We start from the raw sequence: 25,930 nt of genomic DNA, 5'->3' as shown, positions 1-25,930 counted from the left end.
TGCAGCCATATGGGTCAAAGGCAGAAACTGAACCAAGAGTCTTACTTTAAAAGCCTCTGCTGGACCTCCTCCCAGGCACTAACCCGGCTCTCATCCATGTACATCCGGAAGAGAATGCGCAGCCCACACGCAAGGCTGCTCGTCTCCTGCTTCAGAAGGTTAGGTTTGGATTTGCCCTTGAAGCCTGCAGGAAAGGGAAGTTTCCAGGATTAATTTAGGAAGGCATCTTACAGAAAGACAAAAAGCCTTGTATGAAGGCACGTTTTGTGTACATTCAGCTGTGGCATCTGCTGCTTACAAAGCACTGCCTGAGGTGGCCCACAGGGACAGGAATTGCTCAGAGAAGGCACACCTTGAGACTGTGGGGGAGGTCAGTGGACTGGAGGCCCAAGTAGGAGGTGATTTCTAGGTTTAAAATGTCCTTTCTTTCAAGCTGGGGAGCAGGGGGAGGTCGGAATATGACATACAAAACCATGTTGGCCTGGGAAAGCAGAACTCCTCAAATGAAATTGCACCTGAAAGCTCCGTACAGCTTACAGGAGGGCTCCTGGATGAACAGGGGCAGACCTCTCAGGAGTGAGGAGGTTTCAAAAGGCCACCAGCATGGTGAAGGGCCCAATGTATATGGAAACAGGGAACCTGGTGACTTTAGCAGGAGTGGTCCTGGTTGAATGGCAGAAACAACTTGGGTTGAATAAAGGGGAAAAAATATAGACTACTCTTCCTAAAAGTTAGGCTGTACAGGGAAGAGGAAGAGCAAAGCCATGGGCTTAATTAGGAGTTGAACAATCACTTTAGATTAAGTAAAATATGCAAATATAAAGTATCCAACACTACTTCACAGAGTTTGATGTTCAATAAATATTAGCTCTCTTTTTTTCTTCATATTCTGCTGCCTCTCACTCTTCCAGCACTCTTTTTCACCTGAAGTGCCAAATAACTATTTCTTAAGTAGAAAACCAAATGTCAGTTTAATTATTATACTTAATTATATACTATATTTATATAATTAAATTATACTTAAAATTTTCCAACTTGTTAAAAAATATGCCTCCCTCCCTCAAAATATCCACTTCCATTCTGAGGTATGGCCATTCCCAGATAAGCACGGAGATGTCATCTGAATACATATGGAAGGATGTCACGTCCAGGACCTTTACACACTTTTTCTCATAAGAGGGCACCTTTTTATATGCTGATGGTATCGACAGGGAGGCCCAGAATGGGTGAACAACATGAAAAAAAAATGAACAGTCAAATCAAGTAACAGACTGATTACACAAGGGGGAAACAAATTTCCCCTAGCAGTAGCTTATATTACACATTATAGTATATATTATATACATATTATTATATACTATAATAAAAGTTCTGGCTGGTAGACTGCCTTCCTACTATTATTAAGGTAAAAAGTTTATATAGTGTAAAATGCATACACCCGAATTATACAATGCATTCTGATAAATGTACACCTCTGGTGCACAAGTGTTAATGGTGAACATTAAAATGTAATACTTGTGTGACTTACCTGCTTTCCACAGAGCAGTCCTCTGTTCATTGTTGGAATTAAATGCTTTTGCAAATCTATGGGACTCTAATAAGCAGTCCAGTAGCTTAAAAAGTTGTTGTGATGTTAAAAAGCGGTACATTCCTTGATCTTGTGTATCAACTCGAACATCAAAGTCCACAGCATCTCTCTTTGGAAAACAAACCACCACAGCACATGTGTGTGTGTGTTTTATATACATACACACACACACACACACACACACAGACATGTTCACAAATTTTAGTAAGTTTAGAGCTCAACGTTCCTCAAAGATCAATTTTACGATCAAGCCACAGAACTTAATCTCTTTTATCGCAACAGGAAATAGGGAGAGGTCCATCTTTCGTTACTGCATTTCCAGAATCTTCCTTCCATGCATCCTAGTCATCAAGGGCCACCTGCTATCTTTCCAATTCCCTCCTCCTATCTTTTGACTCCAGGAGCTCTTCTCCTGTCCGAGCCTACAGCCTTTCCTGTTCCTTCCCTGACTTAGGTCCTCTCCTCTTAACCAGTTTAGACTCCATGCGCTCCAGTTATAATTATTCTCTTGCATAATCCCTCGCTCTTTTTAGATTAATTAGCTGGCAAAACCACCTATTCCACATCCACACCCACACAATAAACAGACTGGAGAAAACAGACTGGTTTTAAACCAGTGGGCTCTAGGTGTTGCCCAGCAATCCTGCACTGCCCTGGTCTGCTTTCCCAGATGACTAACTCATGTTTTCCCTTCTCTATGTATCTAGAACTCTCTTCTCAGCCTCATTTGGTGGATAATTTTTCTTATCATCTCTATCAGAAGAGACATCCCACAAACTCCCAACAGTAAATGGACCAACCTTCCTGTGTTAATAACCAACACACTTTGTTGTTTTCCTATTACAATGCAGAGCAGCCCAGGCTTCCATTTAAGACAACCCCCCAGGGGCTGGCACTAGACGCAATCCCCGTTCACTTTTCAAAAAGACTGTTCTGCAAGTGCCCCGGTCTTCTACATTCAGTTCTCTTTCTTCCCTGGAGAACTCTCATCAGGGAAAATGCTGCAATGCTGTCAATCTTAAAGACAATACAAAGCAAACCCTTCTCTTGACCCCTTCCATCCTCCTCAGCAATTATTCTATTTCTCTGTTCCCCTTTACAGCAAAACTTCCCTTGACAGAATTAACAATATTTGCTGCTTCCAATTCCTCTCTTGTACCCATTTCCATAATACTTTTGTCCCCAACATTACAATTAAATACATGTCAAGGTCACTGAAGTCTACCAAATTGCTAGAGGGTGATTCTCAGATGAAATATTACTTGGCCCTCTAAGCATTTGACAGAGAATCACATCCTTCTTAAAACATTTTCTTCATTTGGCTTCCAGGACACCACTCTCTTGCTCTCCCCTTGCCTCATAGATTCTTATTCTCAGGCTCTTTACCAGCTGCTTCATCACTAGGAGCTCTAACCACGGAAGCCCCGGGGTCCCAGTCAGCGATGCTCCTCTCAGCTGTTCACACCTACTGCCTAGGGCATGTCATTCAGTCCCATGGTTTAAAATGACATTTCTGTGATGAAGGCCCCAGAATGAAATCTCTAATGTGATCTCTGCTCTGAAGTCCAGACTGTGAAAGCCAACTTCCTCCTCAACTTGTAAAAGCAGCCATTCCCCCCATATCTGTACCTGTGCGGCGGCTAGGTTTTCGGCATCTTCCTTCTTACTTGTGGCTGGGAAGAACACAATGTTGTCGATAGTCTGGATGAGTTCCAGCTGCACAACACATTTAATCAACAGGGCGGCAAACAATTTTTGTTCTGGAAATTCTGTGAGGAAACCCACCCCAATGCACATGCAAACAAAAATTATTTTGAATCCTTTATAATTTCTATGACATTACAATGCTAAGGAAATATTTGTATGTATGAAGGTTATCTGAACATTTCACACTGAGGACATACTGCTTTTGCACATAAGCACTACTCAATAAAAAAGTAATCAATTTTTAGAAAAGCCTTACAAAATTAATTTTTTAAATAAAAATATTCCCAAGGACTTAAAACAGTAAATAATGTTCAAAAAGATCCCATTACAACTTTTAAAATAAGATTTAGGTTATTCTTTAATAAAAATGTGACAAGTGGATTAAAAGCTAAGATTTTAGTAGCATTTACTAGAACTCGTTTGACCTTTGAATGTAAGTAATATAAAAACCTATACCAAAAGAATACAACAGGAACCAGATCTGTGAGAAAGGAAGTGAGGGACAGCCACAAATTCTGACAAATGGGGTAATACTGAGGGTTAACCAGAGCACACGTTTCATTTGGATCCAGGTTAAAAACTGTAGCGAACTATATTTTTCAAATGTATCCATAAACAAAATCTATAAAAAGTTATGCTAAGTACATGATCACAAAACTAACCAAATTTCAAAGTAACAAAATGCTCTCCATGCTGAGCAGACAAGATGAAACATAGTTAATTCCTCTAGCCCAAACGAATCTGCTCAACAAGATATTTCTGACAATCCCCCAACCCATAAGGACATGTTCATAGAAGAACTTCGTATTTCCCTGACCGTCCCAGTTAAGCAAATGCTGAAGCACAAGGTAGGAAAAGAGGTCTCAACTACTGAGATGCTGCAAGAGCAGTGCTGACATGTGGCTCCAAGAGAGGCCCAAGGTCATACCTCAATCCTGGGATGTCAGGGCCAGCTCTTCCAGTGAGCTTTCCAGAGGCAGGTGACTGCCCAACGGGAGCAGCCTGTTTACCACTCTAGGGCAACGACTGGCTCAGCATTGGATGACTTAGAATTCTTCAGTCTGCTTTTGTTTTTAGTACAAATTCCCTTTTGTGGCACCAATTTGTGGAACTTAAATTCATGTTTTAGGGATAGCAAAACAACTCACATGAATTTATTCTTATTGAGGTCATTCATTAATAAAGGTTCCTTTCCAGGTAGTTTTCAGAAATGCTGCTGTATTTAATACTTACTACTAGATCACATATCAAAAAAAAAAAAAAGAAAAGAAAAGAAAAGAAGGAAGCCACAAGTCCCACAACTGTTCCTCTTCAGTGTCTTTTTCTTAGTCCTTTACCTCAGTCAGAGCTGACACGTATCAGTCATTCCTTTACCTCCCCCATTCAAGTCCTAAAACTCAGTTCCTAGAGCAGGAGACTCCTGGCAGTTCAGCTGGGAGTCAGCTGACGTCTGACAGGATGTGTTCTCATTAGTTCTAACATCAGCTGCTAAGGGTGGGAAGAGAAGCAGGGTGAACTGAGAGTATGGCTGATGAGGCTCCACTCTGATCAAATGGGCAAAGCTGGACCTCTCTCTGCTTTCTGGTGTCCGTGGAGGGTAAGGATCTTAACTTTAGACTCACTAGCAATGACAGCAGCCTGTCTGGGGACAATATCTGTTTGGACAAATTTTACTCCTAGGGTTGGTTGACACTGCCAGAGTTATGGTAGGTGACAGTGTTACTGGTTCACCCAAGCTAAGCAAAGATTAACTATGTGGGACAGCAGCTACAGAGCCAAGGCCCAAGGCTAGATGGGGCAGTGATGTTTTCTGCAAGTGTACATCCTGCAGGCAGGATGAAGTACTCAGGTCTGTGTTACGATTCTTTTGAGTAGGAGAGAGTCAGACAGCAGATGGCTGCCTCCATCAGACAGCAGAGGAGCCATCACCTGTCCACTTAATCAAAGGGCCATTTGTTCTTCTCCCAGCTCCACCTATTCTGAGTCAACAATCCTATGGTGAACTGTTCCTAAAGAACTTCAAGGGGAGAGGGAGATGGGTGTCTAACAGAAGGAAAGAAGTATGAGTCCTCAGCTCAGGGTGGGCGGGGCACAGCACTCTGCTCCAGTTAAAGGTACATTCCTAGCTTAGCCATGTGATAACTTTCTAATGTAAGATGACCATACCCTTCCTTTACAAAGCTAAGTGTATTTAAATCCCATCTTGGGGCTGAGAGAAAAGTCATTCACTATTCTGTCCTCAAGGCATGTTCCAGTGCAGACTAAAGCTGTCATGGATTCCTGCACAAGCCATGCTGTTCTCTAGAAAACAGGAATCAAAAATGTAAATAAGCCACTCACCAACTACCTATCTCCCTTTTAGGAAGTTTTAGCAAAACACAATGACTGAAGCTAGAAACTCCTTTCAAGTAAGATACCAAACCTATCTTCTCTCAAGAAAGAGTATAAAACACCTAAGATTAATAAAAAATTCTCTGAAAAAAAAAAATTAACTCAAAATGGATCAATGACCTAAATGTAGAGACTAAAAGCGTAAAAAATTTTAAAAGGAAAACCTTCACGATCTTAAATCTGGCAATGGATTCTTATCTACGACACTAAAAGCAAGAGCAAGAAAAAAAAATGGGTTTCATCTGAATGAAAAATTTTCTGTGTAAAATGTTATCAAAGAAATGTAAGACTTATACAACAGGGAATATACGCATCTGCGAATCATATATGTGACACAGGTAGAGTATCCAAAGTGTGTAACAAACTTAAAATTCAACACAAAAAGACATAAACCAATTAAAAACGAACAAAGAACATGAATAGGTATTTCTCCAAAGAAGAGACATACAAATGGCATGAGCACATGAAAAGATCATTAGGGTGACTGCACAACACTGTGAATGTACCAAAAATTTTTAAGATTTATTTTAGAGAGAGAGCATGCACACAGGGGAGGGGCAGAGGGAAAGAGGGAATCTCTAGCAGACTCCCTACTAAGCATGGAGCCTGACCCAGGGCACCATCCCAGGACCCAGGGTCACGACCTTAGCAGAAACCAAGAACTGGCCACTCAATCAAGTGAGCCACCCAGGCGCCCCTAAAATGGTTACTTTTCTTAATGTGAATTTCACCTCGTTTTATAAAAGCAATTAGAGTTGTCCTGCTATCCTCTAGGGAGGAGGTGGCTTTTCCTTGGTGTTGTAATATTCCTTCAGTAAACAAAGTTGGATCAGTTTTGTAAAAAGTAGAAGGGATTTCCCCTTCTTTGTGAACAAAACAACGAGGGGGAGCGGAGGAGACGTGGTATGGGGCAGCTGAGTGTAAAGAAGACTGGCTCCACAGGAAGCTGGGTGCTCCTGCTTAGAAAGCACTGTAGAGAAAGGCCCCTCAGGCCCCACTTTTGCAGAAAGGATATGGGGCTAGCATGCAGAAGGGAATGGAGAGAGAAGACTCATGTGCTTGAGAAAAGACCTATGTGTCCGACACAAACATGAGCTGAAAGCATCTACGGAAAAAACTGGTACTACAGGTATTAGGGGATGTCTAAGTTGGAACACACACGGTAACAGTGACTACACCATCAATTACAGTATATATTCTGTTCATATCAAAAGTAAAAGCAAACATTTCATCCTTTACCTATATAAAACAAAACACACTATTAGGAGACATAACTCACTTGTTGTATGTTTAATTTTGCTAACTTCTTCATTCACAGTAGAGACAGCAGCCAGTGGTGCTTGCTGTCTGTTATCTGCAGATCTTGGCTGAACAGAATCCTGAATATCGACAGATTTCTGTGATATTGTATCCTAATAAAACAAAAAATTCATTGTAAGTACAATGAATAAAACTTAAGGATGAAAACAGTTTCTGGTGTGCTGTTTTTGAAAAAAATGAAGTGTGTCACTATGAAAAAGACATTCTATGCAGTGTGATACCAGACACAATGAGAAAATTACTTAAAGTTACTGACGCTTGGGGGAAATCGGAGCAGGGGACAAACCATGAGAGACTGGACTCTGAGAAACAAATTGAGGGTTTTGGAGGGGAGTGGGGTGGTGGGTATTACGGAGGGCACGTACCGCATGGAGCACTGGGTGTAGTGCATAAACAATGAATTTTGGAACACTGAAAAAAAATTTTTTTAAATAAATAAAAAAAAAAAATAGTTACCTATGCTGACAGCCTTTAAGAGAAAATCTTCCTTTCTAACCCTCATTTGTTTCGGGCCTGGTACCACCCAAAAACACTAAAAAAAAATGCAAGGCTTCACTGTGTGGGAAAGCTAGTCAGCAATATCGATGAATTGTCATGAAACCTGTTTAAACAGAACACATATGTGGCAGCGGTGGGAGACATTTCTGCAAGCTTTGTGTAGGTGGTGCGCAGGAAAGCTTTGTAGGGATGAGTTTAGGGAACGACATTCTGTCATCCAAAGGAACTGGTGACCAGAAAGGTCAGTGAGAAGCTAACTGCGAGTGTGGTATCAGGAAGAAAAGCTCAAGTCCAACAGAACTATACCAGACCTTCGCTCCAGCATTAGGTATAACCTTGGAAAAGCAAAGAACACTCTTGAGTTAAGGTTTTCTAACCTGAAAATGGAGAAGACACTTTTCTTGTAAGTTATTAAAGATAAGGTAAGAAATGCAAAGCACTAGCACAGTGTCAGACAATATATGATAGCTGGCATTACTATTCTAGCTTTATTTTGTTACAGCAATACAACACACTCCAGGTAGAATCCAGAACATGGTTTTCAGAGGAACTGAGAATTCTAACCTAACAGTCTCAGCCAGAAGCGACCTTCACCTGGGTTTCTGCAAAGAAGGCAGAGGCTTATGTTCCCTAGAAAGAGTGCTAATCAAAACAGTATTTTAACTTAGATTTAAAATGTCACAGTTTATGATTTTTCATTTGCTGTTCCATATAAAATGGGGGTAATGTACCAAACAGGTTCAAAAAATTGCTGAAAGGATCAAATGTGAAAATATTTTTTAAACAGTAAAGAACTACACAAATCCAAAGCCATATTATTATTGTTATAATTGTTCTTACTCATCTTTGTATTTTTCGTGTTTAATACACAAGAGGACTTTAATAATAATTATATAGACCCAGTGGAGTAGTTGGGTAATTTCTTTGGCCACAATGGCCTATAATACACTTAAGAAAATATTTTTTGAAGATTTTACTTATTTAAGAGAGAAGAAAGAGAGAGAGACACACAAAGAGTCCGCCTGCAGGTGCATGAGCAGGAGGGAGGGGCAAAAGAAGAAGGAGAAGCAGACTCCTGGGCAAGTTGGGGGCTTGATCCCAGGACCCTGAAAACATGACCTGAGCCGAAGGGAGACACTCAATGGACTGAGCCACCCAGGCCCCTATAATGCACTTTTAGATAAAAACTTAAATGGAAGAATGCATATAACAACACTTCTAAATTTGTAAGTTCTTTAAGGGAATGTTTATTGTTTAAAATTAACTATAAAAAAACCAACTCTTTCGGGATGCCTGGGTGGCTCAGTTGGTTAAGCGGCTGCCTTCGGCTCAGGTCATGATCCCAGCATCCTGGGATCGAGTCCTGCATTGGGCTCCTTGCTCAGCAGGGAGCCTGCTTCTCCTTCTGCCTCTGCTGCCACTCTGCCTGCCTGTGCTCTCTCTCTCTTTCTCTCTCTCTCTGACAAATAAATAAATAAAATCTTAAAAAAAAAAAAAAACAACACAACTCTTTCTAACTTGTACATTTTAAGAAGTATATTTTAAAGGAGAAACTAATCAGTTGACAATTAAAAATGTATTGTCTTACTGAATATAAGTAAAAACCATTTTTTTTTTAAAGCACTGGTTTTTAAAATTTTTTTGGTCACTGGCTCTTTTGAACATTCTGGTCATTTCTAAGAAGCTTCTCCCCAGGAAACAAAATGTGCAAAAAACTAGGTCACAGTACTTGGGATTTAAAAAGTCTCCTTTACATTAGAGGAATTTTTTTTTAAGTTAGGCATATTGCTTTCTGATTAACCAACGTAAATGAGGATGATTTGGGGGGTAATCTTTGCATTTTTTAGAACAGCTTTGTATCAGGAATATGCTCACACTTCCCCTTTTTAAAAGGACCCTACAGTGGAAGAGGAGCTCCTATGAAAGAAATCTCTATGTATCAAAGTGGAGACATCTCCTAGCTATTCCAAATATAAAATGCCAGTCTCCAAATAAGATTTCAATTTTTGAAACACTACATATAATTAACATAAACTATATGTAGAAATGAATGGGAAAATAGCTGGAAGGATATACATCACAGTATTAAACACTGGAGTTGTGGCTGAAGGGGCAGTGTAAAAAGGGACTTGCATTTTTTTAACCGTATTTTCTGTACTATCCAAAAAAAATTTTTTTTTAATTAACTGGGTATTTTTCTATTTTTTGTTTTTATTTTTTATTTTTTTTTAATTTTTATTTATTTATTTGACAGAGAGAGATCACAAGTAGACGGAGAGGCAGGCAGAGAGAGAGAGAGAGGGAAGCAGGCTCCCTGCTGAGCAGAGAGCCTGATGCGGGACTCGATCCCAGGACCCTGAGATCATGACCTGAGCCGAAGGCAGCGGCTTAACCCACTGAGCCAGCCAGGCGCCCCTATTTTTTGTTTTTAAAAAGTAGTTCTTCACCACATCAGTCCTGGACATGCACCTGTGCCAGACTGTCACACAGGTCACACTGCTTGCAAGTCTGTGGAGATGAAGGAGAAGACTGATTGTCGTTCCAGGAAAAGGTGGAAGACGGCCCAAGTTCTTGAAATCTGGTGATGCCACTATCAATGATATGGCTCCTGACAAGCCTATGTGCTGAGAGCTTCTCTGACTATTCTCCTTTGGGCCATTTTGCTATTCGTGACGAGACAGATGGCTGCTGTGGGTGTCATCCAAGCAGTGGACAAGAAGGCAGCTGAAGCTGCTAAGGTCACCAAGTCTGCCCAGAAAGCTCAGAAGGCTAAATGAATATTATCCTCAATACACACCACCCCAGTCTTAATCAGTGGTGGAAGAACAGTCTCAGAAATGTTTGTGTCAATGGGCCATGTAAGTTTAATAATAAAAAACTGGTTAATGCTAACAATGCACTGTAAAACCTTCAGAAGGAAAGGAGAATGTTTTGTGGACCTTTTGTTGTGTGTGTGTGTGTGGCAATTTTAAGTTATTAGTTTTTAAGATTAGTACTTTTTAATGGAAACCACTTGATCAAAAATCTGTCCCAGAATTTTCAGACCCATTAAAACAAAAGTTCAATGAAAGAAACAAAAATAAGTAAGAAGTAGTCCTTTAGTGCATAGCAAGAAATATTCAGCTGAGAATGACAGTGTGGAAAATATTGCAACTTACTGGCAAACTGTAAGTTGTACAGAGAAGAGAAAAAGGAAAGCAGAGTGAGAGAAGCAGTGGCAGCAGCAGCAGCTCTGTGAAGGCAGCAGCAGATCACAGAGGAGACTGTGAATTGGTCCTGAGGGGCACCGCTGGCGCAACCCAGCAGCAGCCCAGCCTCTGAGCACTCACCCCCCCACATGTGGTTCCAACAACTTTATGTGCATTACCTGACTTAATTCTAATCACAAGACTCACTCTAACATGAGGTTTAGGTAACTTGCTGAGGCCACAGAACCAGTCACTGCAGGGCCAGGATTTCATTTTGGTCTGGCATCAGAGCCCATACCGCAAACTACTATACTATATGGCAGAAGCAGCAAAAGAGAAGCCCACAAAGCAAGCAGGGGTGGGCCAAATTTAAGAAAAACAAAAAAGAAAGCAAGCTCATTCTGGGCTTGAAACAGGACTTCATAAGTGCTGGAATCTATAATGAATAGACATCTCTTGCAGATCAGGGTCATGGAGCAATGTGGCCCCAATATATCAGATGTGACTGTTCTCTAAAAGATCAATTCAGAGTAGAACTCTTCTGTGAAATCTAACTTTCAGCCATTGACAATTATTTAGGAAATTTAAAAGTTGTGTGGGGGGGGTACAAACTGACCAATGGACACTAGTATGCTACCTCTGGCCTCTTGGGTTTAAATTTAATAAGGCCAGATTAAATAATAGCACTGTTTTAATGGTAATTTCCTGATTTTGTTAATAGCACTGTGCTTATGTAAGTACTTTTGTTCTTTTTTTTTTAAGGAAAAACACTAAAGAATTGAAGGAATAAAGGATATCTTATTTTTAACTTACTTTCAAAGAACTCTCAAAAGTTTGTGGGGTGGGGCTGGGGGGACAGTGAGAGCAAAAGGAAGGAATGAGGGACGAAATGATAAAGCAAATGTAGTGAAATAACATCTGGAGAAATGTGGTGTCATGTAGTTTTATGTGTCAGCCTGGCTAGGGTATAGGATCCAGTTACTCAGTTCCAACACAAATCCAAGTGTTGCTGTGAAGGTATTCTGTAGATGTGGTGAACAGCTACAGCCCGCTGACTTTAAGTAAAGGATATTATCTTCAATTATATGGCTGGAGCTTCATGTGATCAAGTGAAAGACCTCATGTCTCCCTAAGTAATTCTGCCTGTGGACTGCTGCTGCAACTCCTGCCCGAGTTTCCAGCCTGCCCGACAGATTTCAAATTATTGGCACCCATAATTACAGAGCCAATTCTGTGAAATTTAAATTAAAAAGAAGACAGATATATGCACATACATATAGTATACATATACACATGGATAGATACAGGTATTTCCCACTGGTTCCATTTCTCCGGTAGAACACTGACTGATACAGATCCTGGTACCATGAAGTGGGGCACTGCTATAATACATAAAAATGTGGAAGAGGCTTTGGAATTGGGTAATGGTAGAAGCCAGAGGAGTTCTGAGGCATAGGACAGAAAATGCCTAGATTGCCTTGAAGAGACTGTTAATAGAAAATGGACATTAAATTCAATTCTGGTGAGGATGCAGAAGGTGGTGAAATGCATGATGGAGAAATCTTCTGTCTTCTGTCACCCTAAAGAATATACATATGGTCATGGAATAGAATGTGTACAGAAATACGAATGATAGGGCGCCTGGGTGGCTCAGTGGGTTAAGCCGCTGCCTTCGGCTCAGGTCATGGTCTCAGGGTCCTGGGATCGAGTCCCGCATCAGGCTCTCTGCTCAGCAGGGAGCCTGCTTCCCTCTCTCTCTCTCTGCCTGCCTCTCTGTCTACTTGTGATCTCTCTCTGTCAAATAAATAAATAAAATCTTAAAAAAAAAAAAAAAGAAATACGAATGATAAAAGTGTTTCTGGTGAGGTCTCAGAAGGCAACTGGGAACATGTTACTGGATAATGGGAGAAAGGTGATACTTGTTAAATAAGTAGCAGAAAATCTGGTTCAAATGGTGCTATACTACTTGTGTGGAAAACAGAACTTGTAAGTGATGAACTTTGATATTTAGCTGAGGATATTTCTAAGCAAAAGGTTAAAGATGCGGCCCAGTTTCTTCTTGGTGTTTACAGAAAAATGTGAGGCCAGAGAGATACTCAGGCAGGAACTACTAGGCAAAAAGAACCTAGCAAACTTGATAATTTGGAGAATTGTGGCCTATCCAGATTGTGAAGGATGCTAAAATCGGAAAATTCATTGTTACAAAAACATTTCTTCGGATAGTTAGACAACATTTTGATGAAAGAGATTAGATGTGTGTATCCAATGGATCCAATCAAATACCTCAGGAGAAGCTTGGAACAGAGAGAAAGTTATCCAGAAAGGTTCCATAAATAACACTCTTGACATACACGAGAGACCCATGGGATTTTGAGAATGATATACTAGCAGAACACAGTCAGCCTAGACTCACAGGGACATACATAGGATAAAAGGAAGGCTATCAGATCTCTGGGATTCTACTGGCAAGCTATAAGGCTGCAAACACATGCTAATCTTTAAGAAGAGCTACTGGGGCACAAGAAGGAGCCATGGGCCCAGAAGGCAGAGTATCAAGGTACAGAATTATCCTCAGGCCTTGAATTTTTTTTTGGAAGATTATTTATTTGATTGAGAGAGAGGACAGAGAAAGAGAAAGAAGAGAGCATGAGTGGGGGGAGGGGCAGAGGGAGAGGGAGAAGCAGACTCCCCACCCAACAGGGAACCTGACTTGGAGCTCAATCCCAGGAAACTGGGATCATGACCTGAGCTGAAGGCAGATGCTTCACTGACTGAGCCACCCAGGAGCACCTCAGGCCTTAAAAATTAATACAATTTGCCCTGTTGGGTTTTGAACTTGTTTAGGACCAGTGACCCTTTTATTCCTTCCAATTTCTCTCTTTTGGAATGAGGATGGTTAGCCTGTGCTTGTCCCACCACTGTATTTTACAAGCAGGTAATTTGTTTTCTAGGTTTACAGGTCCACAGATGGGGACAGAAGATGCCTCCAGAGGAGACCACATACGTGATCTAGATGGCTGCGATGATGAGATCTGGGACTTTAGATATGATGTTTAGATCAGATTTGGGACTTATTGATGCTATAATAAGTTGAAACTTTTGGGAATACTGAAATGGCATGAATACACATTTTGCCTGAAAGATGAACGAACATGAATTTTTGGGTGCCAGAGGGTAAAGACTGCAATAGGTTGGACAGTGGCCCCAAAACAGTATATCTAAGTTGGAACCTCAGGTACTTATGAAGGTTACTTGGAAAGAGGGTCTCTATAAAGATGTAGTTAAATTAAAGATTTTGAGATGAGGAAGCTTATATCTTATAGATATAAGAGATAGCTAATGTCCTTAAAAGAGAAAGGAGAGACAGGTATGATACGTAACAGATTTGACTTTACACAGACATTTAAAAATGGAGGGAGAGACTGGAGTGATGTGTGTACAAATCAAGGAACGCCGAGAGTTGCCAAGAGCCACTAGAAGCTGAAAAAGGCAAAGGAAGATTCTCCATTAAAGTCTCTGGAGAAAATGCAGCCCTGCTGATGCCTTAATTTTAGGCCTTTGGCCTCCTAAAATAAGACTATATCTGTTGTTTTAAGCCACTAAGTTTGTGGTATTTGTTGTGGTAGACCTAGGAAACAAATATATTGGGTGAAAGGTATATTAAAATTCTTTGAACCGTTACTGTAATATTTCTCATAGGTTAAATTATATCCAAATTAAAATTTTAAAATAAATACCCAATAATATCTTTAGCTTGGCATGGAAATCCTTTTTAATTCTTCTTCCTTTTTTTATAAGTAGGTTCCATGCCCATCAAGGAGCCCAACACGGGGCTTGAACTCAGGGCCCTGAGATCAAGATCTGAACTGAAATTAAGAAGTGGATTCTTAACCAACTGCACCATCCAGGTGTCCCTTTGCATGGAAATCCTTACATAATCTCATGCCTGGCTCTTGAAATTCCCAACATCATTTTACTCTGTCTCAAACTGTCTACATTATAAAATAATTTAAAATACTTCCTTCATGGCACGTACAGAGATAAATTTTAGCCACCTGGGAATTTACCATTATGAAGCTTAACAAGAATTCTGGACAAATTTATGCCATCTTTTAAATTTATTTTTATTTTTTTAAAAGATTTTATTTATTTTGACAGACAGAGATCACAAGTAGGCAGAGGCAGGCAGAGAGAGAGGAGGGGAAGCAGGCTCCCTGCTGAGCAGAGAGCACGATGTGCGGCTCAATCCCAGGACCCCGGGATCATGACTTGAGCCAAAGGCAGAGGCTTTAACCCACTGAGCTACCCAGGCACCCCTATGCCATCTATTTTAAAGACCTGGACTCACATAGGGGCGCCTGGGTGGCTCAGTGGGTTGGGCCACTGCCTTGGGCTCAGGTCATGATCTCAGGGTCCTGGGATCGAGCCTCGCATCAGGCTCTCTGCTCAGCAGGGAGCCTGCTTCCCCCTCTTTCTCTGCCTGCCTCTCTGCCTACATGTGGTCTTTCTCTCTGTCAAATAAATAAATAAAATCTTAAAAAAAAAAAAAAAAAGACCTGGACTCACATAAAGAATTTGGCTCGTAGTAAAGTTACTTCTCACAAGCAATTTTAAATATGATTTATTTATGAAAACTTACCAGCTGTTTTTCATTCACAGGAGATGGAGGTGGGGGAACAGTTTCTCCAGAAGAGGGACGCCAGGTTAAGAGCCTTTAAAATACCAAAGTCACACCAATCACTGTGAGTGTGAAACAGGACACATCCAACATGTGTTTTGGAACAGGCATAAAAAAGTCACGAGAATATGCCCAAAACAATATAATCCTTCTCTACTACTGAAAAAAATCTAGTAAAAAGTTTAAAATATGTATTTCCAGAAAACAGAAATCAATCAATTAGCATATAATATAATCAAAAGAATACTATGGGTCATCAGTTAAAAAAAAAAAATTCTGAAAAGTTTCAAAAACTTTAAACTCACTTTTTTAAGTATTAATGTCATTAAATATTTCCTAAAGGGAAATTGAGAAAAGTTTGAGACTTTTCAAAAATTTATAGAACTCTTTAGATTCTATTTTTTTTAATGTATAAAAATAAATGAAATAAAATTTGGCCCAAAAGAAGAAACTAAGTTGCCATCCCTGACTGGATATTTAGAAGAGAAAGATGACTAAGGCCCAAGTTTTTGCTTCTGAGAAGCAGGAGCTCCTGGGAAATGGAGTAGACAATGGTAGATATATCATTTCAATTCAATATGGAAAGAACTCTGGTACAGTTATTTTCTATTAAGAAATGCTTATTAGATGATCTTTAAGATCATGTATTTTAACCTGCATTTGTAATCCAATAAATTAAAACAGAGGCAGTTCCTAAAACAAACAAAAAAATAAGAATGTTCAGCCTAGCTGGTTTTTGTTAAGACTTCACAGGGACAACAGCTAGGCAAGACTTCATACTGTCTTTTGACATAGATAAACTCTGACAAAAATGGATCATTTGTCAAGTACATTACATTGTTCCAATAAAATGTGCACTAAAAAATAAGAAAAGTTTGACCAGTATTTGTCCTTTCAGTATAGACCCACCTACAGACTGCTTTCCTAGAGGTATGTCCCTTTTGTTTGACTTCCAATGTCTTATTTATTAGGATACTGACAAGGGGATCATATCAGTGTAAACATATTTCACTCATGTCAAGAAGAAGTTTATGACGCTTAAAAATCTGAACTCCTGGTTTTCACACATTGCTTTATGTCAGTACATACACATGTTATCTACTTAAGATGCTTTAAGTAAGATTTAAAACATCTTATTAAGTAGATTTAAAAATAGTAAATCTAAAGTAAAACTTTCTGTAGGTCAGATATCCCCAAAGTTTGAGCTGGGAAGTAAATTCAAGTACGTCCTACAAATAATCCAGATGCTATTAGTCATTTAGTGAGACTACATCTCAGTTTCTCCATTGATAAAAACTCCTTCACCACAATTCAATTCCAAACTAATTCATTAGAAGAGGACAATTAACTATAAAATATATTTACAAATAAATTTTCCTTAGGTTATTCAGTCTATAGTAACTGAAATATATGTTAAGTTTTTTTTGTTGCTTTTTTAAAATTCAAAACAACTGCTTGCTTTAAGCTGGATAAATAAAACCCTATTAAAAAGTAGAATCACCTCAATATGATCAATGACCATATGATGAATCAGACTGAAGTGTTTGGTTATAAAAAATTTAATTCAAGTATCTGCTATGGTTTATAGGAATTTGATTTGAAATAAATACAAATTCATGGAACACAGTTTTAAAAGAATTTCTGTTAAAAAAATAACTAGTTAAACTTTTTACGTCTATCATTCAATATACAAATATAAAATAAAGTAAAATCCTCTTACGCATGTGGGATTGTGGTTTTGAAGATATCCAGTGTGCAGTTACAAGTTTTATCCCAGATTTCTAGGGTAAATTTCTCACCATTCAGAATAACAACATTCTCTAAGCAGTTTGTACCAGATCGTGCTAACTGCTCATTGTCTGTAAAGAAAAGAGCAATTCATTTATATATTGTCAGGGCCACATTTAACACTTTGTGTCACTATTTGCTATAGACCTACCTTGCTGCACACACCAGTAGAGCTGGGCAAAAATATCATCCAAAAGTACATCACTGAGTACCTCTAAATACTGAGTGAATACATCACAGATCGCATAAAGTGCATGATTACAAGTCGTAGTCATCCATTCAGCTTTCTAAGGGAAAAAAGTCATTAAAAGAAGGTCAGACCATTTGTCAACAACCAGAATTAAAGAAGAAATATGCTTGCATGTTTAAAAGCTAAGGCTGTCCATCTTCCTTTCAGACCACTTAACTTCCCTCTAGAATATTACATTCACCTCAACTCACTGAGATCTATTTTTCTCCATTATTCTGTAACAATTTATGTATAAAGTAATTAAATTTTTTGCATTATTTTTGATTTTAAAGATTATCACTGAATTGTCTTGCTATTAACATTATAACTCTTCTCAAACAATATGCATGAATATCAACACCTGGCCTTGCTCCATAATATGACAGAACATAAAAGAGAAATAAAGAGGAAGGAAATAGGAATTTATCCAAGTGGGTTTTGCATAAATTTAAAATAAAACTTTCATGCAGTATGGTTACTTGAAAATACCATAAATGGTTAATAGGGCCATACAAAATAAGTGTACATCATTTATTTTTCTCAAATACATAAAGGACTAATCTGGACTAGTGATAATTTTCATGTACAGTTTTGTGCCAGTGCATATACATATGTTTACATTATCAGATGTTTTCAGTAAGAGTCTACCCGTAGATTCAAAAATCACAGATCTAAAGTAAAACTTGCTGCAGGCCACACAGTCCCTTATGTTTCATTTAATATAGCTGTATGGGACAAAACAAGAAAACCTGAGGCTCTCTCCGTACATTTATTGAGATTCATGCTATTATTTGTTTTTTAGTAAAAGACACTGAAATAAAATAAATAAAACTTATTACTATGTATTCTTTACTCACTTCAGAATAAGAAGTCACTATGAATATAAAGAAAGCTACTGGTATCTGTAGTTGTGGCAATATTATAATGAGGAAAGAAACTGGAAGTTCAACAAAAACACTGAAAACAACCAATTCATTAACTCAGTTCTATCCCCAAATAGGATTCTTGTTTTATAAAGACATAACTTTTTATTATAATGAACAGCTCTCCAGGAACTTTTTTTCTTTTCTAAGTACTTGATTTGATCTACTAAACTGCATTAGGGAAAATACCCAGAACCTTTTAACTTAACTGTGTTAAATGAAATTTTTTTTCTCTTACCTCTGTCTGCTGTTCTGGCAATTTCATGTTGTCAAAGATTCTGAAAACAATTCTAAATAAATCCTGCCACCAGTGTTTTTCATAAGTGTGGCCGTAAGTTTTCATTATCTCGAACATTACTGTTAAACCCCTAAAACAATAAAACACAGTGGGAAGCTATAACACAAAAAATATGCCACATCAGAATACCCTCTTAAAAGAGTTCTTAGAGGTCATAAAGCTACTAAAAAAGTCTAAAACTGGTTTTAAACTAATAAAAGATATTCAGTTTTAAGAAATTTCCACTGTAAAACTGGTTTCTTTGGGATGCATCATGTAGGAGAAAATTCCAAAGGACTTGGCCTTAAAATGTTTTATTTCACTTTTCTCCCACTCCCACCCCATCATTCCAGCATTTTAAAATTGTAAATGAAATTAAAGATTGCAAATAATCATCATAAAATTAGTTTCTGGGAAATTTTTTTCCAAGAGTTACAGGACTTTTTAACTAACATTTTAATTGTTCATAGATTATCCCTGAACTAAAAGATTTATAAAACTGATCCACTAAGACATTCATGTGGCAGTTTGTTTCCTACTATATGCCAGGGATAGAACAATGCTTGGCACACAATAAGTATTCACTGAACAAATAAACTGCTTAGTATCACATGCACTGTCTTTTGAATAAGTGTTACAATTAAAACTCAACACTGCCTTCTTGATTCCTTATTATCTTCCTCTAAGTAATAATCCCTTCATGTAATCATTAAAAAACTTGATCTGTTCTTTATACGTTACTTTCTTCTAGCAAAATAGGTATCTTTCCAGTAAGAAAAAGGTCTATATTTCTAAAAAGTCTGATGGTACACCAAAACCAAATGTTATCTGAAAGACTCCATAAGCACTGGTTCGTAGTTCAGCTCATTTGCTGCTATGCTACCTCTGGGTCTGGCACATAATAGGCTCTAACTATTTGTTAAATAAACGTGCAAATGGTACTTTGGTCCTATAGCAAGTTCACAGCAGTTATTTGATCCATAAGTACCTAATGTGTATAATGAAAAGTAAAGGAGCCATAGTAAAGAAATTCCTGTGGAAGTAACATACTCTTCTTTTGGAAAAGCCTGTTGGAATTCATGTTTCCCCTTACAATGGAACAAGGCTCCCTCTTCCTCCATCTCCTGAGCTTGAAATTCACCTCCTCCCACTCTAAGTAACCAGATGCTAAATCCCACAGCTAGGGATAAGGGGATGTGGGAATCCTGTTTTTTTCCAGGCCCACAAAGCAAACACAGAGCTACAGAGGTTTCCAAGATTTTCACAGTTCAAGAAACCTTTTTGAAACAATACTTAAGTTGCTGGTACAGGGAAAAAGAGTATGTGAGACCCTAAGTTAATGAACCAATCCTAAATCTATAAAATTTTAAGGCAATCAAATGAGAACACATGTGAATGTACTGTGTAATTAACCTGTTACACAAATCATGGTATTACATTTTTTAAATGTAATCTAAGATCAGTCCTTAAAGATCCTGGAATGAAATAAGAAAAAGCCACTACTGAACAAAGTTTACTCATGTTTTTCCTCTCCTTTATTAACTAGAATATATATTTTCTCTTCTCTTTAACAACCAGAACTCCTTCATAATCTCAACATGGGATATGGCAAGAAGGAAAGTGGGTGGTCCCAGACAAGGCTCAAAAACTAAGGAAGTAGGAAGATCCTTCATCCCCTCATCAAATAAATTTCTACAAAGAAACAAGAGCGGATATGTGCGTGTGTGTATGTATGTATGCCAAGTTTATACGATGTGTCTGTCATGATATATTAGCTGCTCCAATGATGTGGCTGGTCAATTCAAAGCTATAAATCTCAGTAATTTAGTTTACATGAATCAGGGGCTATCTTGAATTTTATCAAGTTCCTAACAGGTCCACTGCCAAACAATTTTCAATGTCTAAAATGCTGTATACTGTTCTTGTGATTATGAAATTCTATTACAAATTCCCAAGGTTTGAGTCCTATTTTGGACTGCTTACCTAATTTTATAAAAATTTCCATGATAAATAAAAATGAAGTTTCTTAGGATATGTATCAAACTCCACCTTGGATGGGGATGAGGGTGGTTGTGATATAAGAGGAGGTTGTGGTATATAAGAGGAGGAAGGAGAGATTCATTTCTTCATTATAGTTCTATCACTGATATCTTACAAGTCTCTATTTACTACCTTTCCAATTAAAAAAAAAATCCAATAAAGTTAATTGCCCAAATGATTAATGATTCTCCCTAAAAAGAAGATGGGCTATATAAAAGACAGATTTTATTTAAACATATAATTAAACTCATGATACCTCAAGTACTCATCGACAGGTAACAGGATATATAAATCAGTCATGTCAATTTGGCAGTAAAAAATGTAGGATAGGGGCACCTGGGTGGCTCAGTGGTTAAAGCCTCTGCCTTCGGCTCAGGTCATGATCCCAGGGTCCTGGGATTGAGCCTCACATTGGGCTCTCTGCTCAGCGGGGAGCCTGCCTCCTCCTCCTCTCTCTCTCTGCCTGCCTCTCTGTCTACTTGTGATCTGTTTGTCAAATAAATAAAAATCTTTAAAAAAAAAATGTAGGATAAAAATTTTCTATGGGATTGGCATGAGCTGTAACGTAAGTGTCAACTGAATCCTTATCCAGTTACATTATATCCATAGAAGTTTCTTTACAAATGAACTATATACTCATATAGTCTTTTACTGAGAATATACTTTTGAAAGAGTGCACTTCTTTTTTAATAGACCTATATTATTCAAAACTCTGTTACTATGAAGACCAGTCTTCAAAGAGAAATGGTTCTTTATCTAAAGTTCACCAAGGATGTGCAATGAGAAATTCTTTAGCATTCATCAGGAAATAAATTTTGCCACTAACTTCAATTTTTAATTAGAAACAAATGTATGAAAAGACAGAATGTGTAAACTAGTAAATTAACATAGAAGCCAAAACTCAAAGTAGTATGCTCGACTAAAATCTGAAGAAAAAGTAGTATTTCCACTTTTACTGTTGCTCCACTTAACATTTTAAAATCTGCCTATCAAATAATGACTATATTTGATAAAACACATGACTTATGGACTTATGGCCTTCAACTACTGAACTTATGTTCACATAAAAAGAAGTCAAAATGAGCCTTTCAAAATCGTAGTTACAAACACTGATTGTTACCTGGTTCTTACATCTAATTTGCATCTATTGATGATACAGGATAACTCAAAGAGAATTGGGAACCATCCTCTCACCCAAACCCTGTCTTCTGGCGCCACGTTCATATCATCACTTGTGTACTCTTTGAAAGCCTTCAAGAAGAAAAGTAGATATACTTAAGATAAAACATAACACCTGTGTATTATTTCTCCCCCCAAATTTTTAAAATGCTCTACAAATCAAAAGGGGGCGAATTTGATAAACAATTTATAGAAAGATAGAGATTGTAACTGTCTATGAAGAGCACTGCACTAAAATCCTGAGGTTGGTTTCAGCTTCAACTCTGTCATCAGCTTTTCTGTATTATTATATTCGGCAGGTTAAACCAGGCTTCCATTTTTATCCTTTCCCTGGTTATGACACATGCAGCCTTATCAGCTTCCCTGGGAAGTATGAAGGTCAAATGAGTCAATGCATGTAAAAAGTACTAAGTTCCCCCATAGGTACACATTAGTATGTAGTAAAAAAATTTTACTACCAAATTCTCTTAATGATAGTTAGATTCAGATATGCAAGTTAAGGCTAGCAGCCAGGTTGCCAAATCAACTTTTACTCAGTGCTTGAGTCCACGCTCATCCATAGACAGCCACTTCAGTACTGTATAGCACCATAGGCAAGAAATAGTATGGTCTAATGGCTAAAAACATGGGATTCAGTTCAAACCCTAGGTCTCCTTTACTAGCCCTGCAACCATGGACACATTTTTTAACTTCTCTGTGCCTCAGATTCCTTATCTGTATGGGGCTGTAACACTACCTATACCATAAAGTTAAGAACATTAAACAAGTTAATATGTGTAAAGTACTCAGAAAAACACCTGATATCTTTAGTAAATGACAGCTATCATTACACTTGGAAAAACAAACACCTGACACTTTTAATAAATGATAGCTATCACTACTAATCACTTAAGTCTGAAACAAGTTCAGATAATTTGGGGGTTTACTGAAAACTAAATGCTTCATATACCCTCAATTCCCAAATAAACTTTGATCTCAGACTGGAAATAAATATTCAGCAAAATTTTGTTTACTAAATGACGCTATACCTGAGGTCTATCAGACACATATTTTGCACAATGGCGAATAAGTCGAATTGCTTCCATACTTGTGTCTGGGAAAGCTGCATTGCACGCAAATTCAGACAAACACTTCACTGCATCCTGGAAAGAATCAATGGTCGCTGGAAAGTGTTTTTCAAACACAAGAGCTGAAAGGATGGAAAATATATCAAAATAATGTTTTCAATTATTCTTAACTGCAACAAAAAAACACCAACCCCAGAAGTTAAAGCATACTTAAAGGTGAAGGGTTTTGATGTCTAACAGACATCACTTCGTATCTGTCATTACTGCTTACTTGACTGTCTGGAGTAGTGGGGAGAGGTACACAGTGTTTTCTTTACACTATAAACCCAACACACAAGACAGTGACAGTACAGTAGGTACTGAATCAGTAGCTGCTGAGATGAATATACAAAATTGCGTTCAACCTATCTGTATCGCAGTCTCTTAATCTATGAAAAATGATGAGGGTCATCATTATCATCTGTCAGACAGGCTTAACTTACAACCTCAATATTTAATTCTCCCTTATAAGTCAAAGGAGGCTGTATAACGGAGTGGTCAAAAACCTCTCCCTTGCTTTGAATCCCAATAACTCAAGCATGCACCCCATGTAGGTCACTTGACCTCACTGGGTCTGAGTTTCCTGATCTATTTAAAAAGGTATAGTTAAGATACATAGCTCATAGAGTTGTTGTAAAGACCAAAGGAAACACATTCAATGTGCTTACTGTTCTTGACACTGGTAAACATTCAATAAATGTTAACTATAATAACATAATAACAATATTACTATCATTACGAACACTCTACAGGCAAACCTTGTTAAACTGAAAACCCAGAATAGGTCTGTGATCTTATATTTCTATTATTTTCTGAAAACATTAAAGCTTTGCTTTTTTTTTTTTTTTTAAACTTGAATGCAGGCAGAAGAATACTCACTGACAATGTGCCCTGTTGTTTGGAATGCAAGTTCCACTATGCTTTCATCTTGATCGGATGCAGCTAGATGAAACACAGAGAAAATATTCTTCCATCCAGACCGAATGTTAGCAGCTTGAGAATTAACCATTTGTGCTATACACCGTACAACCATATCTCGAATTGTTGGAGACCTAAAATATTAATATAATTGCTTGGATATGCATATACATAAAACCCATCAGTTTCTTTTTTTTTTTCCTTTCTTCTGTTTTCCCCCTGCTGTGGAAAATAATAAGGTATTTTTCTGATATTAAGCAATTCAACAAATATAATACCTGTTCCTTTTCATTATATGTTCAAAGGGTCTTAAGAAATCCTTCTGGAATCTGAAATTAGCAAGCTCCCCTTTTTCTAAAAACTTCATTGACAATTGCCTCAAGGAGTCTACTGCAAAGATAGCTACATCTTCATTAGGATTACAGCCAACCTGTAATGGCAACAGAAATATAGGGTGCTAAGGTGAGCAGTGAAAGTCTATTTCTTCATTTTTGTTTTAGAAAAAATATATCACTAAGAACACAAATTGGTAAATCCTAAAATTCTCCACAAAGGCACTAGGTGTACTAACAATATTTTTCAACAAGAAAAACACATTTTATTTTTAATTTTTTTAAGATTTTTTATTTATTTATTTGACAGAGATCACAAGTAGGTAGAGAGGCAGGCAGAGAGAGAAAGAGAGAGAGAGAGAGAGAGGAGGAAGCAGGCTCCCGGCTGAGCAGAGAGCCCTATGCGGGGCTTGATCCCAGGACCCTGGGATCACGACCTGAGCTGAAGGCAGAGGCTTTAACCCACTGAGCCACCCAGGTGCCCCAAGAAAAACATATTTTAACTAAATACTTAAAACCTACAGCAATCATTTAAAAAAAAAAAACAAAAACAGGATTCAAAGGTTTTCCTACTTTTAATTACAAAAATGTAATTTAAAAAAGGTAGAAAAGGAAAAAAAATCTCGATTAGATTTTAAGGAATTTTAAAGAAAAAACATTACAAATGAAAGCAAATCCTACAATTATTCAAATACCTTATTAAAATGATCACCAATAACTTCCCAAATTCGAGACCACTGCAATCTTATTCTTCCCATGTTGTAATATGATATTTCTACTATTTTTTGTAGACTAAACATTCTTGGATGTGTAGTGGAAAGTAATTCATCCATAGACACAGCACAGAGCCAACGGACAAAATCCACTATAATATAAATAAATTTATCTTTTGTTAGCTTAACTTTCAAGTCTTTTAAGCCAAAAACCAACTTATAAGTGAAACAAATGTATATACTTACCAATAGCGTTTCCATCTAGCCTTGTAGACCCTGTAAATATTCTAAAGAAAAGAAACATAATTCAGAAATTTATAAACTCTTACATCTGTTACATCAATTCAAAAGTACCATGAGGTACTTGCTACTTTAAATCTGGTTTAGGAGAACAAAAAATCAGGTAGTCAAATAAATTCTAATATATCATTTCATAACAAGTATAGTTTAGATGTTCCTCTCTCCCTCCTTTGCATTCAAAAATATAATAAAGGATATATTGTTTTAATTTTATTAGTAAGCTTACACAAACACTAGATCAACACGAGACTCTAAAGATAAGGAAAATATCAGTTTGTAAAACTAAGTGACTAACTGGCAGAGTACAAAACAGAAGGTATTTTTCAATCTTTCCTGATTATCTACTAGCATTAAACATGCTCTTAAGATGAAAAAATTCTTTGTTTTTACAAGTAACATACATTTGATTAGAAAACTCATTATGTTAAATTATAAGCAACCTAACAGAAGCTTGCAAATAGTCTCTAATAGTTTAACTAAGAAGTGGTTAAATAACTTTTCCTGGAAAATTCAAATGTTTATAGAGTTAAGCTGTGTTGTCCAGGTTTGCCCAGCTTTCTTCACTGAACTTTTTCTTTGTTTCAAAGTTTCATATAAGATTTTGGCATAGACCTATTAGTCCTCTTCTAAAGTCTGCATTTTTACTGATGCTCCGGGTTTGTAACCAAGGGTTTGATGCGCCTTCCAGGGTGAACTGATATACCTCAATTTATACTGTGTACCATAGGATTTGCATGGCAAAAAGGAAATGTTAA

The 25,930-nt window shown here is 37.7% G+C and overlaps 1 protein-coding gene across 1 annotated transcript in view; it reads right to left on the bottom strand.

Annotated features, from left to right (window-relative positions):
- Positions 1 to 25,930, bottom strand: part of ARFGEF1 (ADP ribosylation factor guanine nucleotide exchange factor 1) — a 148,500-nt gene that overhangs the window by 4,208 nt on the left and 118,362 nt on the right. The window contains exons 24-37 of the mRNA XM_047725294.1: positions 25,122 to 25,162; positions 24,858 to 25,027; positions 24,109 to 24,260; positions 23,792 to 23,964; positions 22,835 to 22,995; positions 21,748 to 21,878; positions 18,549 to 18,678; positions 17,310 to 17,445; positions 17,091 to 17,229; positions 15,332 to 15,404; positions 6,966 to 7,098; positions 3,218 to 3,357; positions 1,529 to 1,697; positions 46 to 184 (exon numbers count right to left, since the gene is read on the bottom strand). Coding sequence (XP_047581250.1) covers positions 46 to 184; positions 1,529 to 1,697; positions 3,218 to 3,357; positions 6,966 to 7,098; positions 15,332 to 15,404; positions 17,091 to 17,229; positions 17,310 to 17,445; positions 18,549 to 18,678; positions 21,748 to 21,878; positions 22,835 to 22,995; positions 23,792 to 23,964; positions 24,109 to 24,260; positions 24,858 to 25,027; positions 25,122 to 25,162 — 1,887 coding nt within the window. The remainder of the gene's footprint in view (positions 1 to 45; positions 185 to 1,528; positions 1,698 to 3,217; positions 3,358 to 6,965; positions 7,099 to 15,331; positions 15,405 to 17,090; positions 17,230 to 17,309; positions 17,446 to 18,548; positions 18,679 to 21,747; positions 21,879 to 22,834; positions 22,996 to 23,791; positions 23,965 to 24,108; positions 24,261 to 24,857; positions 25,028 to 25,121; positions 25,163 to 25,930) is intronic.

This window comes from Lutra lutra, chromosome 4, assembly GCF_902655055.1.
Source record: "Lutra lutra chromosome 4, mLutLut1.2, whole genome shotgun sequence".
In the NCBI taxonomy this organism is placed as follows: Eukaryota; Metazoa; Chordata; class Mammalia; order Carnivora; family Mustelidae; genus Lutra; species Lutra lutra.
Note: the sequence above shows the minus strand (reverse complement) of the source record. Positions and strands in the feature narration are given on the sequence as shown.